Source organism: Python bivittatus, unplaced genomic scaffold (assembly GCF_059951505.1).
Source record: "Python bivittatus isolate LINGU-HERP-01145 unplaced genomic scaffold, Pbiv_v1 ctg000350_np1212, whole genome shotgun sequence".
Lineage (NCBI taxonomy): Eukaryota > Metazoa > Chordata > Lepidosauria > Squamata > Pythonidae > Python > Python bivittatus.
In genome coordinates, this window is record NW_028277074.1 from 41,140,745 (window position 1) to 41,153,216 (window position 12,472).

General features: G+C 36.5%; 1 protein-coding gene across 1 annotated transcript in view; it reads left to right on the forward strand.

Moving 5' to 3' along the window:
- Positions 1-12,472, forward strand: part of HERC2 (HECT and RLD domain containing E3 ubiquitin protein ligase 2) — a 110,697-nt gene that overhangs the window by 258 nt on the left and 97,967 nt on the right. The window contains exons 2-4 of the mRNA XM_088145006.1: positions 1,004-1,108; positions 9,029-9,143; positions 10,639-10,776. Of these exons, the coding sequence (XP_088001132.1) occupies positions 1,037-1,108; positions 9,029-9,143; positions 10,639-10,776 (325 nt within the window). The 5' untranslated portion in view covers positions 1,004-1,036. The remainder of the gene's footprint in view (positions 1-1,003; positions 1,109-9,028; positions 9,144-10,638; positions 10,777-12,472) is intronic.

The window sequence follows — 12,472 nt, forward strand, 5'->3', positions numbered from 1 at the left end:
CCTTGGGTGCCAGGGGCAGCAGCATCGCTAGAAAATACCAAATGCAGGCCAGGAGCTCAGTCCGTCTGAAAGAGCGAACGGGAGGGAAAGAAAAGGCGTGAACGTGACTTTCATTCCTAAGGAGCGTTTTTGGCTTCGAGTTGAGAAGAGAGCAGGATTGCATGTTGGATTTTTTTTATGGGCGATTCAGGATAATTTTTTTATTTGACTATTAAAGGCCTACAAGACAAAAATAGTACCCGTGTTAATATACAGAATATTACCAGGGTTTGGTGTGGTTTCTCCTTCCCCATCTCTCCTTCCCCACCCCATAACTCTGTTGTAACAAAATAATTACAATGAAAGAGGATTCTCCAAAAAGATAAACACAGCGAATTATTCTTTTGCAGCCTTCCAGGTTGCTGTCCAAGATGGCACTTTCTCTCCCCCTGCCACACACGTGTGTGTTTCGGTTAGCAAAAAGATTTGTAGCTTAAAATAGATAGCAAAAAAATACATGCACGGTAATAATAGATGTGGCCTCTCATAAAAGTGAATTAGAATAGATGGTGAGACTGGAGAATAAGCACTGAGGACTGGTGGAGTTCTAGTGAAAGTGGTTTGATTCTTCATCACTTGCTTTTTCAGGGTGATCAGGGATGAATGGTTTGGTTTTGTTGTCTTGCATAATTGTTAATTATTTATTTCATGCACCAATTACAAGCCTGAATGATAGCAACCGCACAAGCTTCTGAATGTATAGTATGGTGCAATAGAAGGGGATGTTTTTCACTTCAGCCTTGGGAGGACTCTCGTAGGATATAAACAGAACTCTTGTCAACACAGTACTAATGATCTTGTTTCCCTGCTTACAATATATGGTACTTGACTGCTCTAACTTGCTGTAGTGAATCGTTATTAAGAGAGCATGACATCATCTGGAGAGAATATATATGTGCAAATACACTTGAGTAGATTATTCTGTCACTCCCAGTAAAACATATATACATATTTATTATGATAGGTTGCGAAGCCAGCCAAAACAGTTGAAGAGAAAATGTCTTCTGAATCCTTTTGTTTGGCTGCTCAGATTAGGTTTGATTCGAAATGGCTGAAGACAGACTTACAGGTAAGAACTCCTCAGTGTTTATGTTTAATGGTTATGTAATATGAGAGCTTATATTTTTGAAAGCAATGTCATCTTTTTTGGTAATTGAAAAAGACTGGAGATTGAAATTAGCTGTTACTATTGAAAATGACCTGATAATTTGCTGAGGAGAAATAATGAAACCTTACCTTTGTCATATTCCTATGAAAGTAGATTTAATAAGTCTATTAATGGTAGCTTGTTTTCTTACAATGCTCTCTATCACAGATTTGAATTATATGGAGGAATTATATGGTTTTACAGATCAATGCTATGGTAATATAGTCAAAAAGTTACATTAGTGTTGAAACATTTTAAATGTTTAGCTTATGGGGCTGTTGGTCAACAACAGAAGTGAGTAGGGATAGGTAGTCAGTTGACTTTTGTAAAACATCAAAGCAAGGATGTGCACAAAATGAAATGTGCTTTGTTTTGAAATTGTTTCCAGATTCTGCCAGACTATTTTAGTTGGGTGTGGTTCAGCTGAACTAAAACTTGGAACATTTTAGTTGTTCTAGGTTTGGTCAAAGTTTTGTGTGTGGTGCACCTCACCTCTTTCCCCCCTGTTGTACATGCCTGTGTTAGCTAGCCCACCATCTCAACTTCCCAGCATTTTCATTCCTGTGCCTCCCATTACGTCATGCTTAAAGCCAAGGACTTGTCATCACTGGTGGCAGCTAAGAGGAGGTAGAGAAAGACTTAGGAAGCTCCGGACTAGTTGGATATGCTATAGTTGAAGTTAAGGAGTTCAGTGGTGGATAGTCAAACTGCTGATTTTCCTAGCACCTTTCCTTCCCTACTTCCCTTTAGCTGCTGCAGCATACGTCCTTGGTTTCAAACATGGCATACTCAACTGGTCTGCCTGCCTGCTGCTCTGATCCTCAGTACATGAAGCCAAGGGTGCTGACATCTGCAGCTAAAGGAAGGTAGGGAAAGGAAGGCCCTAAGAAAATGGGAAGGTGGGTAGATATACTATGCTTATAGCCAAGGATATTGGTGGTGGCAGCTATTCTACTAATCCATATGTCCTCACCAAGTTTCTAGTAGTTTCCTTTTCTTGCCTCTCCTTAGCTGCTGTAGCTGATATCTTTGTTTTTTCCTCATCCCCTCCCAGAACACTTCTACATGGAATATACATGTTTCAGTCCTGTGTCTGGACTAAGCATGTGTAGTTCAGTCCAGACATGGACTACCCAGAATTAGTTGTTGCATGCATGGAAGGTTTTGCACATCCTTATACTAAAATTGTAGTAACTGACCCCAGACATCTTATTTTAGCCTTTACACCACTAGAGGTCTCTTTAACAACATTGGAGATGTTCTTAGATATTTTTGTGATTCCTATATGTAGAAAAAGGGAAATGACTAGAAATACAAATGTTGTAATGCATTGGGAATATACACTTTATTTATTCAAGTGTATAAAGTGTGTATTTGATCATTCAAATACAAGCTTGTTTTTCAGTTGGTTCATGACCATTTAGAAGTCTTTGTGTTTTAATCATTTTTAATGATTAATGACAAAAAAAATAACATAATGCTGGGCTCACATATTATAGTCTGGATTTTTTAACCATAATATGTTGGTTAGACCATAGTAGCTTGATTTATACATTGTAGTAAGCCACTACGGGCGGGTTCGCATATTGTGGTTAACAAACAAATCTTATTGTGGTTTACTGTGTGAAGCAGGCAAATAAGTAATGAAATTTTAATAGCTACAATGTAATTTAACATTAAGACTTTTTTTGATTGAGGTTCAGAGCAGAATGCTAAATTTCCTGTCTACAGATGAACTAGCTTTGGTTTTCCTTTTTTCTACTTCCCCCTCAGTGTGTGTGATAGCAGGTTGGCCAGGTGAATTTTACTGTTTGTTGGTGGATGTATTGTGCTTTTAGGGTGTCTCCATTTTTACTTCACTGGTAGTTAGGAGTAGTTTCTAGAGCTGCAGAGAGATTTCATTATACATTTCATAATGCTTTGTAGTTCCGTGTTTCTTAGGATAGGAGAAATTTATTTTTTCCAATGAAGGATATTAGTTCTCTTTCAAGTTAAGAGGGTGTAAGAATTTACATGCTAGCTATATGTTTCAGGGTTTTTTTTTTTAGAATATATAAAATTCCAGCATCATTCATACTCATAAGCCTTTATACATATTTTGTATATAATCTCCAAATTCCAGAGTGAAGGCCAAGCTATCATTGCCATAGAAACATAATATAGAAAACATTAAGATATCAATGATTGTCATTACTCTAAACAAGCTTTGCTGAATAACTGACAATTGTTGGTCTTGTACATCATAGTACTGTAAGTCATACCCAAGGAAACTATTGCAACATGTGAACCTTTCTAGTAAACAGTGCTTTATACTCTTTAATCTCAGCTTACTCAGTACATTTAATGGGGATGTGAAAGACTTGTCTTTGGAATTCCTAGTAGTTATCTCATATTTGCAAATTATCTGGTCTGTTTCTATGGAAACAAAGAGGATAGTTGAATTTCACTGTCCTTGGTAGTTTTGCAATTAAACACTTCAAAACTTTACCAAGGACCAAGCTGTAAATTGGCTTAATTCATTGTTGATAGGATTATCAGCAGAAATGCTTGTAGCATAAATGCTTAAAAATCTATTTAATAAACTTGAAATGAAAGATACTACAATGACAATCTCAATAAATCTCAAAACTTTTTTTTTACTAGGAAATGAGGCAGTATTCTTTCCACTTGTTAGCTAAAGATATCTTTTCCTTTACATCTTTTGTAAGAGAAGGCTAATTCTTTTTCAATTAGATAGTACTGTTTGATACTTGAAACCTTTTCTTAAAGTTGTAAAAAATCAAAGTTGGCTTGTATTAAAATTAACTTTTGGCTTTTTCACTTTTTTTTTTTGAATTGGTATATTTCCAACATAGACCAGTTTCTTTAAGCATTTTATGTGTGTATTATATAAAATCAAAATATTAAGGACTATTTTATAGCTCTTTTTTTTCAATTTTTCCAGTTGTTGGGAAGTGGGTGGGAAAGTCAAGACAAAAGAGCCATTAGAAAGCAAATCAGGTGAAAAAGTTTTTTTCCTGTATTTTCTGTTCCCCTGTTCTTTAGGTCTTCACATCTCACAAATGACATATCAAACTGGCTTTATTTAAAGTCAATATGAAAAACAACTAAAAGAGAGTTCAGAGCTTTAAAAATATTTTTGTTTTAAGAGAATAATTTAGATGCTTATATATTTATTGATATGCTACCTGTTGGAACAAGGCACCCAAGCTTAGTTTCAGCATCATGTAAGTGGCATTATGCGTACTAAAATCTTACGCAGTATGGTTATTTATAGTATAGCTTCCATGCACACTTTCCCATGGTTGTCAGTGCCAAATGTCATCTTATTCAGAGGAGAGAAACTAGGATCTTGTGATGGCAATTGCCATGTAATTAGCTCTCAGCTTTTTCTATATGTTTTTATTTGAGTTGAAAGGAATGACATCAGCTTATAGTAACATGCTGTATATGAGCCACTGTAGAGTGGAACACATGAATAGGTGCAAACTGGCACTGGGCTTGTTTACATTTCATAATTGATTGATTGATTGATTATGTGCCATTAAGTTGGTGTCAACTCTTAGTGACCACATATATATTCTCCAGGAGAATCTGTCCCCAGTGTGCTTCATTATGTCATATAGCAGATAGGTAACAAGAATAAGACTTGACCTGTGTGTGTGTGTGTGTGAGAGAGACAGAAGAAATCATGATTTCAGCAATAACTGTGTTCCAGACAAAGCTGCCCGTTCTCAGAAATAGGCAGGGAAGACATTTGCAAATTTGGGATATATTTTGAGATGGAAGAATAACAACGTAAGATACTGAGATGCAAAAAATGGTTGCAAGAAGCATATGAATGGGTGCTGATAGGGCCAAGAAGGGAAATTCTTTATATTGTTGTATCTTTGCTGTTTCCCAATAGATTATAGCATGGTACTCATATTTCATGCATATTTTGTAAGTTGCATATATGATCCTTTAGTGCATCAGATTATGAAAGTGAAAAGCAATTTGGCTTATTTACCATAGCCGTTCAGAGTCTGTTCAGTATAATATCTTGGCAGACCATTGGAACCGCCAGTTAATATTAGCTTAATTCTGTTGAAGAGTCAAGTTCACTGAGATAAGATACCCAAAACCTCTTTTGGAAGAACTTAAAAACTCTTTTGGAAGAAGTTAAAGTAATATATCACCTTGAGAATATGTTTTCCTTGAATATGTTACTGTAAGTAGAACACATGTATAATACATTCCATGTGGGAGCAATTCAGCTCTAGAACATTTCATTTTTTCCCTCAAATATCCTGGGTATTTCTTAGTTCTGTGAACTATCTTTTGTTATGGACAGTCCACTTCTGTGTACAAACAACTTTAGGAACATTCAAGACTGTTTGGGAGAAAAACTGGATGCTTAGAGAAGAATGGAATTCTGGTCTTCAGGAGCCAGATTGGTCCTACATGGAATGTTCTGCACATAAAGTGTCAAGAATTATAATTGATGGAACAATGCATACATGTTTAGTATCACAACCAAACAAGATTAATTTGCATGATTTGTAGCTGATGTTAAATTTTGTGAGTGTTTTTTTGTTTTACCATTTAAGTCTGTTTCATGAGCAAGAGCAATTATGCCTCATGCTTTTGAGTTGCGCTTAGACGTATAAAGTATTCCTAAATCAAACAAAAGGAATTCTAAATAAATATAAGACAGAAAATGAAGACCCATGAACAGGCTTCTTGCTGAGTTCAGTGATAAGCTACGTTCTAAAAAGAGATAATAAAGCCCAAACAAATTTAAAACAAAGTTTATCAAAATTATTGTGCTGCTTTCTTTGTTTTGCATTTTTTTGTTGGAAGAGAATGGTTTTCAAAGTTGGTCTTCTGTACACAACCTGTGAATTCAGCTGATGTACATGGATTTGCTTCCATTTTAATATGTTCATGGAGTTTCTTTAAAATGGGTGCTATATAGTATAATGCAGATCATTATGGAGTTGCTAAATTAGTGTGCATGTTTGGGGCTTATTTTACACTTTCTACAATCAATAGAATGCTTTGGAAGGTGTCTTACAATTATTCTGGAGAGACTCTGATGAAGTTGTTGATTGGCTCTGATGATAATTGTCTTAACATTTCCATTTTGGGAATATGTGGTTTTGAAGGACCTTCAGAAGTATGAACAACTTTGAACTGATGATACATTGGCTTCAGTTAAGATGATTTGAGATTGTATTTGAAAGAAATGTGTATACTTATGCATATGAACTGGCCTTTTACCAATCTAATGTGGAAAATCTAATCAATATGATTCCCTGTGGTCAAGACTAAATTTGTTGTTTAAATCCTGAACTTCATTGTATACATGTTTACTGTATATATTTTTTCTTTTTTAATTCTTTTTTTAAAAAATAATTTCTTGGTTTTTCCTTTTTTGTTAAGGGTTTTTCAGTGGTCTGAAGTGGTATACAGTAGTTGCTTTTTAGATTTACTGTCTCATCTGATTCAAAAAAGTAGACTTAACTACCAGTACAGCTAAAATAACACGTTCATGTTTTAAATTCTTCATTTGCTGAAGTTAGTGGAAGAGTGTTGTGGTATGTAAACTGACAACTCTGTTTTCAATTTTAATTTACTTTGCTATAGTTGTCATTTAAAAGTTACCAATTTGAGATTGTAATACATGAACTTGTGCCTAGAGGTTATTAGGATCTGGACAGGGAGAAACAGACTTAGGCTGAATCCTACCAAGACAGAGTGGCTGCGGATCTGGAAGCTGAGTGAGTCTAGGTAGTTCATCTTTGATTCTAATGGGGTAGTGCTTCCCCAGCTGGAATTTGCCCACAGTTTGGGGGGTCCTTCTGGAATCAGGGCTGCTGAGGTGGAGACAGTATCCATGAGATTCTTTGCATATTTACATCTCATGTGCCAGCTGTTGCTTTTCCTGCATCCAGTGCTTTACACAGTCTTTCATGGCCTTGTCACTTTGTAGCTGTTCTTTACATGAGGATGGCCTTGAAGGCTCTCCAGAAGTTTCAGCTGAGTAGTTATGGGTCCATTGAGGTTCACACATATAATACTGCTACTGTGGCTCTTTAGCATGCTTGACATTATAAAACTCTGACCTAGGATGGAATAGGCTTTATGTTCTCCCAGCTCATTTAATTATAGCTATTGGGTTAGTTCCAAAGTTGGTAAAACAAGGTGATCATAACTTCATCCTATTAATTTCAAGGGGAGCTAAATGCAAGTAATTCAATGGCTGGTGTGGGTCTTCCGGGCTGTGTGGCCGTGTTCTGGAAGTTTTGTTTTCTAACATTTCACCAGCATCTGTGACCGGCATCTTCAGAGGGCAAGAGCACAGACAGGAGCAGTTCTCCCTGTGCCCAGGATGATGTGACCCTGTTGTGGGTATTTATAGAGATGAGCGAGGGTGCCTGAAGGGGGGGGGTTGGGTTAACGATTGGCTGCTTGTTTTGGTGTCAGAATATGTGTGTATCTTCCTGGGGGTTAGGCAGGGTTTTTTCCATTGAGTTGTTAACGAGTGGCTGCTGAGGGTGATTAGCATGTTCATTGTGTGAATTGTTCACGCATCCTGGTGGTTGAGCTGAGTTCGTTGACCTTTTGCAGGCTGTATTTTTCAGGATTGGTAGCCAGGTTTTGTTGATTTTTAGACTCTCCTCTTTTTTATTGAAACTGTGCTGGTGTTTGTGAATCTCAATGGCTTCCCGGTATAGCCTGGTATAGTGGCTGTTGGTGTTGTCCAGTATCTCTGTGCCTTCGACAATACATTGCAAGTAATTCACTTTGGCAAAATAATCTACTTCAAATAAAGTTTCTTCGTGAAAATGCGTACACTCATTTCTTCACTCAAGCCTTCCTCTGAAAGGATTTTATTTCTCTGTGCTGGGTTATTAATTTTAACCTTAGTATTGTAAGCGATGCTTGCTGATGGTTATTGGTTGGCTTTGTCAGTTCTTTATAGTTTCACTACAGCACTTGCGTTGTATCTTTGTTGGCCAAACTGGGATGATTGTGCCGTTAAAGGTGATCTACAAATATAAATAATTAGAAAATGTTTACTTTGGAATCTTTGATTTTAATATGCTGTTTGCCAGTGAACTGGCAAGGATTTTTATTTTAAAAAGTCAGTTTGAAAATAGATTTGTTAATATTATTAAGCAATTAAAAGAGCTACTTCTAAAATTGTGCATTACATCACTGGTGTAACCTCAATTAAATTGTCTAAGGCTATGGGTCAAAAATTCTGATCTTGATTATACCAAAGACTCTTGATTTTTTTTTTTTTGACATGTTAAAGTCAAAGAAACTCTAACCTGCTTGTTAAACTTATGTTAAACTGCTTTTGAAGGTGCCCTACTTTTCATATATGAGCTGTTCTTTAGCTTGGGCTTAGGGATACTCTTCAAGAAACATATAGGATGCACTTTGAATGGAATGAGTTGTTTAGTGTGGGCCTGAGATTGATTGATTATTTATTTATTTTTCAAATTCAGATACCGCCCATCTCATAAGAAGACTGGGCGGTTCACAATAAAACAACAATAAATATTAATTAAAATACAATAAAAGCAATATAAAAGTAAGTAAAAATAGAATAAAACCGAACACATACGCAAATAATAATATCTTCCAAGATGTTGATGATCAGTAAGATGTTAACATATGGGGGCATCTTCAAGGTGCTAGCCATCCCCAGGGTTTATTATTATTTGTGTAATAGTTAAGTTTTAGGATTTATTTTAAGGATTGAATATAATAAGCATATTCCATTTGTAATAACTGTAAAAAGCATACAATCAGAATTCTTTTTTTTTTTTGGTCACACATTTATTAAAGCTTGCTTTTACGAGAGATGGACTCTGTGGTCTGTGGAATGAAATGGTCAAAGATGGGGAAATCGTATACACTGGAATAGAAGTTATCCAAAGTGGTGAAGCGTCTCCACGAAAAGGTACATTTTGTTATATTAGATATGGGCAGCTCAAGGCTTAAGGGCCACATATGGCTTCTGAATCTCTTTTTGTGGCCTTCATATATTCCTCTTACCAGAATAATAAAAAAAATAATTCCTTCAGTTTATCTTCATTTTAAAGTGGGAGATATGCAACGTTTTAAGCAAGTCCTAAAATAAACACAATCCCATGACAAATCTTCCCTTCCCAAAGCCAGGATTAAAAAAAAAAGAAAGCAGTCCTGAACCTGCTCATATGTGACGCCCTGCCTGCTTTGCATTGTAGTTCTGCTTACTAGGGCCTTTGGCTTCCCCCAAATGTTAAATGTAGGTGTAGCACCATTCACCAAAAGGTTACTCACACATCTGCATATATGATATGGATTAGTGATGTTTTTATTTAGTAATGCAACCATTCCCCAGTTCATATTCATTACTGCTTTTGAAATAAACACAAGGGATTCACTAGAATTTAATGATATGAAGTCTGCTTGAAAAAAGAGGGTAGGACGGAATATTAAGGTACACTATTTGGACAATAGTAGGCAGCACTGCCTTTTTTTTTTTTTTTAAACTAGAGCCCTGGGATCAACCAGTCTGACCCAACGTTTATTCAACTAGAATTAATGAATTATGAATTCATGATTTTGTTTTCAATGCTAGGCCTGAATAGAGCACACAGCTTTTTTGTACATAAAGGACAAATTTTCTTCATTTCAGCCACATGATAAAGGGTGGAGAAGAAGAGTTGCGTTCATGCTATCGTTAAACAATTTTGAAGTAGAGGGCCCTTATTATTCTCTACTCACCTTACTTATAAAGAGATAGTCACAATCTAATTTTACAAAACAGTGCTTGTCACAGTTTTTTTGTACTGTTGACTTTCTAAACTTATTTCAGTTTTGGAGCCATTCTATTACTTAAAAGCCTGGAAGTGGGAGCCAGAAGAATAATTTAAGAAATTTGACTTGCCATATTTATATGTAAACTACAGGATTATAATACATGCCAAACATGTTAACCATTTCAGTGAAGATATGTTAATACAGTATGTTGCTGCTCAATCTAGGGATGAGAAAACAAACCATTGCTACTAAGCAACTCTTGGCTAAAATGTGCAAAGAAATAAACACTGTGCAAAACATGAAATTACATAAATGGGGAAAGTTGGCTTTAATAAAGTTATAATGGTAGAAGTTCCAGTTTGCGTGTGAAGTCAATATTTTGATTCTCAGAACATGGTTAACAATGAGATAGAGATTTTTAAGTAGAAGGATCATAGTGTTGCCAAGTGAAAGAGGAGCTGTAGCACCTGTGGCAGTTAAGTTTCTTCTGTCTCTCCTGTTTTCCCCAAGCACTGGTGATATTAGAGTGAATATGAGGATACAGAATGACCTTTTCAATACTTGAACTGACAAATTCTTAGATGCAAAAGTAATTGCTTAAAAAAAAAAAGATTTTCACAGTTGTATTTGTGGTTTTTAAAATCCTGTAGATGAAAGCACTGAAGGTCAGACTGGATCAAAGAAAGAAGATCAAAATGACAAAGAGAGGAAAGATGAAGATGATACACCACTGCCTACCTATAGAGCCAAATCAATTGTTGAGAGTTGGATTTGGGGAAAACAACCAGGTAATATCTTAAAAAAAAATGGAGCTTAAGGAAGACAACTCCCCCTTCTATTGAATATGTTCTGTTAATTTAAGCATTCAATTTAATATGTATTTTGTTTTAAATAATTCAATAAATACTATGATAATATAAATTGTTAATTATTTTCCAGAAAATAAATTCTGGCACACTAGAAAGATGAACCCAGAATCTTGGCAGAGATAGGAAAAGTGGTCTCTGATTTTAAAGCAGTATTTCTTATCCATTTGTTTTGCAGTATCCACTGGCTTTCAATAATTTTTTGTGGCAATTATATAGAAAGACCTTGCTAACCAAGTCGGTTGCTCATTTGGAAGATGACTGTTTTATTTCCATGATAAATCTGTATGAGTAGAAAAGTGGTTCTTTGGGGTTATATGGTACTTTGTTTCTGCTGCTGTTACATATTAAACCAGGAATTCATTTACATTACCAAAATAGTTCCGCAGAAACATTGTGAGCTATTATTTTGCAGCCATGAAAGTATCAAATGCTAAGATAGTAGCTTGACACCCACTTGTTTAAGAAATTTGTTAATACAGGTAGTCCTTGGGCTATGATGGCAATTGACACCAGAATTTCCATCGCTAAGTGATGTGGTCATAAAGCATGATGTCATGTGACAGCATTGCTTAGCAGCAGGAATTCTGGCAGTCCTGTTTGCTGTTGTAACCCCTGGACCACACAGATTGTTAAGTGGGAAGCAGTGGGAGTCCCAGACAAGCAGGCTGGTTGGTGCATGGGTGCCATGGGACGCTGCTGCAAGCAGGAGCTCTGGAGCGCAGTCGGGTGTGTGGGAGCTGTGGGGGGTGGTGGATGGGGGCACTGTGGGCAGGAGCTCCAGAACGCAGAAGGATGAAAAAGCGGCAAGGTGACTTCTGCTGGCTTCCCCATTGACCTTGCTTGTGGGAAGCTGGGCAGGAAATGTTGGAAATCATAACCACATGACCGTAGCTCGCTGTGATGTTGTAATTGCAAGCTGGGCACTGAGCACCTGGACTGTGATCATGTGACTGTGGGGATGCTATGAGGGACACAACTTTGTGGACTGGTCGTAAGTCCCCCTTTTTCAGTGCTGTCGTAACTTTGAGTGGTTGCTGATAACTCAAGGACAACCTGTATTTACTTTAGCTAAAAAAGACTGTTAAGTTTTCTTTAAAGAATAGCTTTCCCATGTTGTGTGGATTCAGATTAGTCATACCTAGAATAGATAAATTAAATGAAAGGGATTTAAATTAGTGTGGAGCCATACTTTTGTCTATGTGTATTCTCTTATGACTCTTGGTTAAGACATTATGAAAGCTGGCTGGGTGACTTTTGGCCAGGGCACCTCATAGGGTTGTTGTGGAAAAAATGGACTTGGATTGAAGATAAATGTACATGTGTGTAGTAGAAGAGGATTCAGGAAGGGAAGGGTGTGTGATGTGTTCGTATAAAGATGCATGTGCATACACATGGAGTTGTTAAAAAGAAGTAATGGTTGCTAAAAACCTGAAAGTCTCAGATAGTATTTTGCAGTATTTTTTCTTCATAATGATCTCTATAAATTTCTGAAATATTGCCCACAAAGCATATGGAGAATTAATACACACAAAACACTGTCTGTTCTCAGTAAGCTTAAGCAACACAGGTCTCCTGCAGATGTACCTGAGACGCAACACTATTACAGAAAACTGGC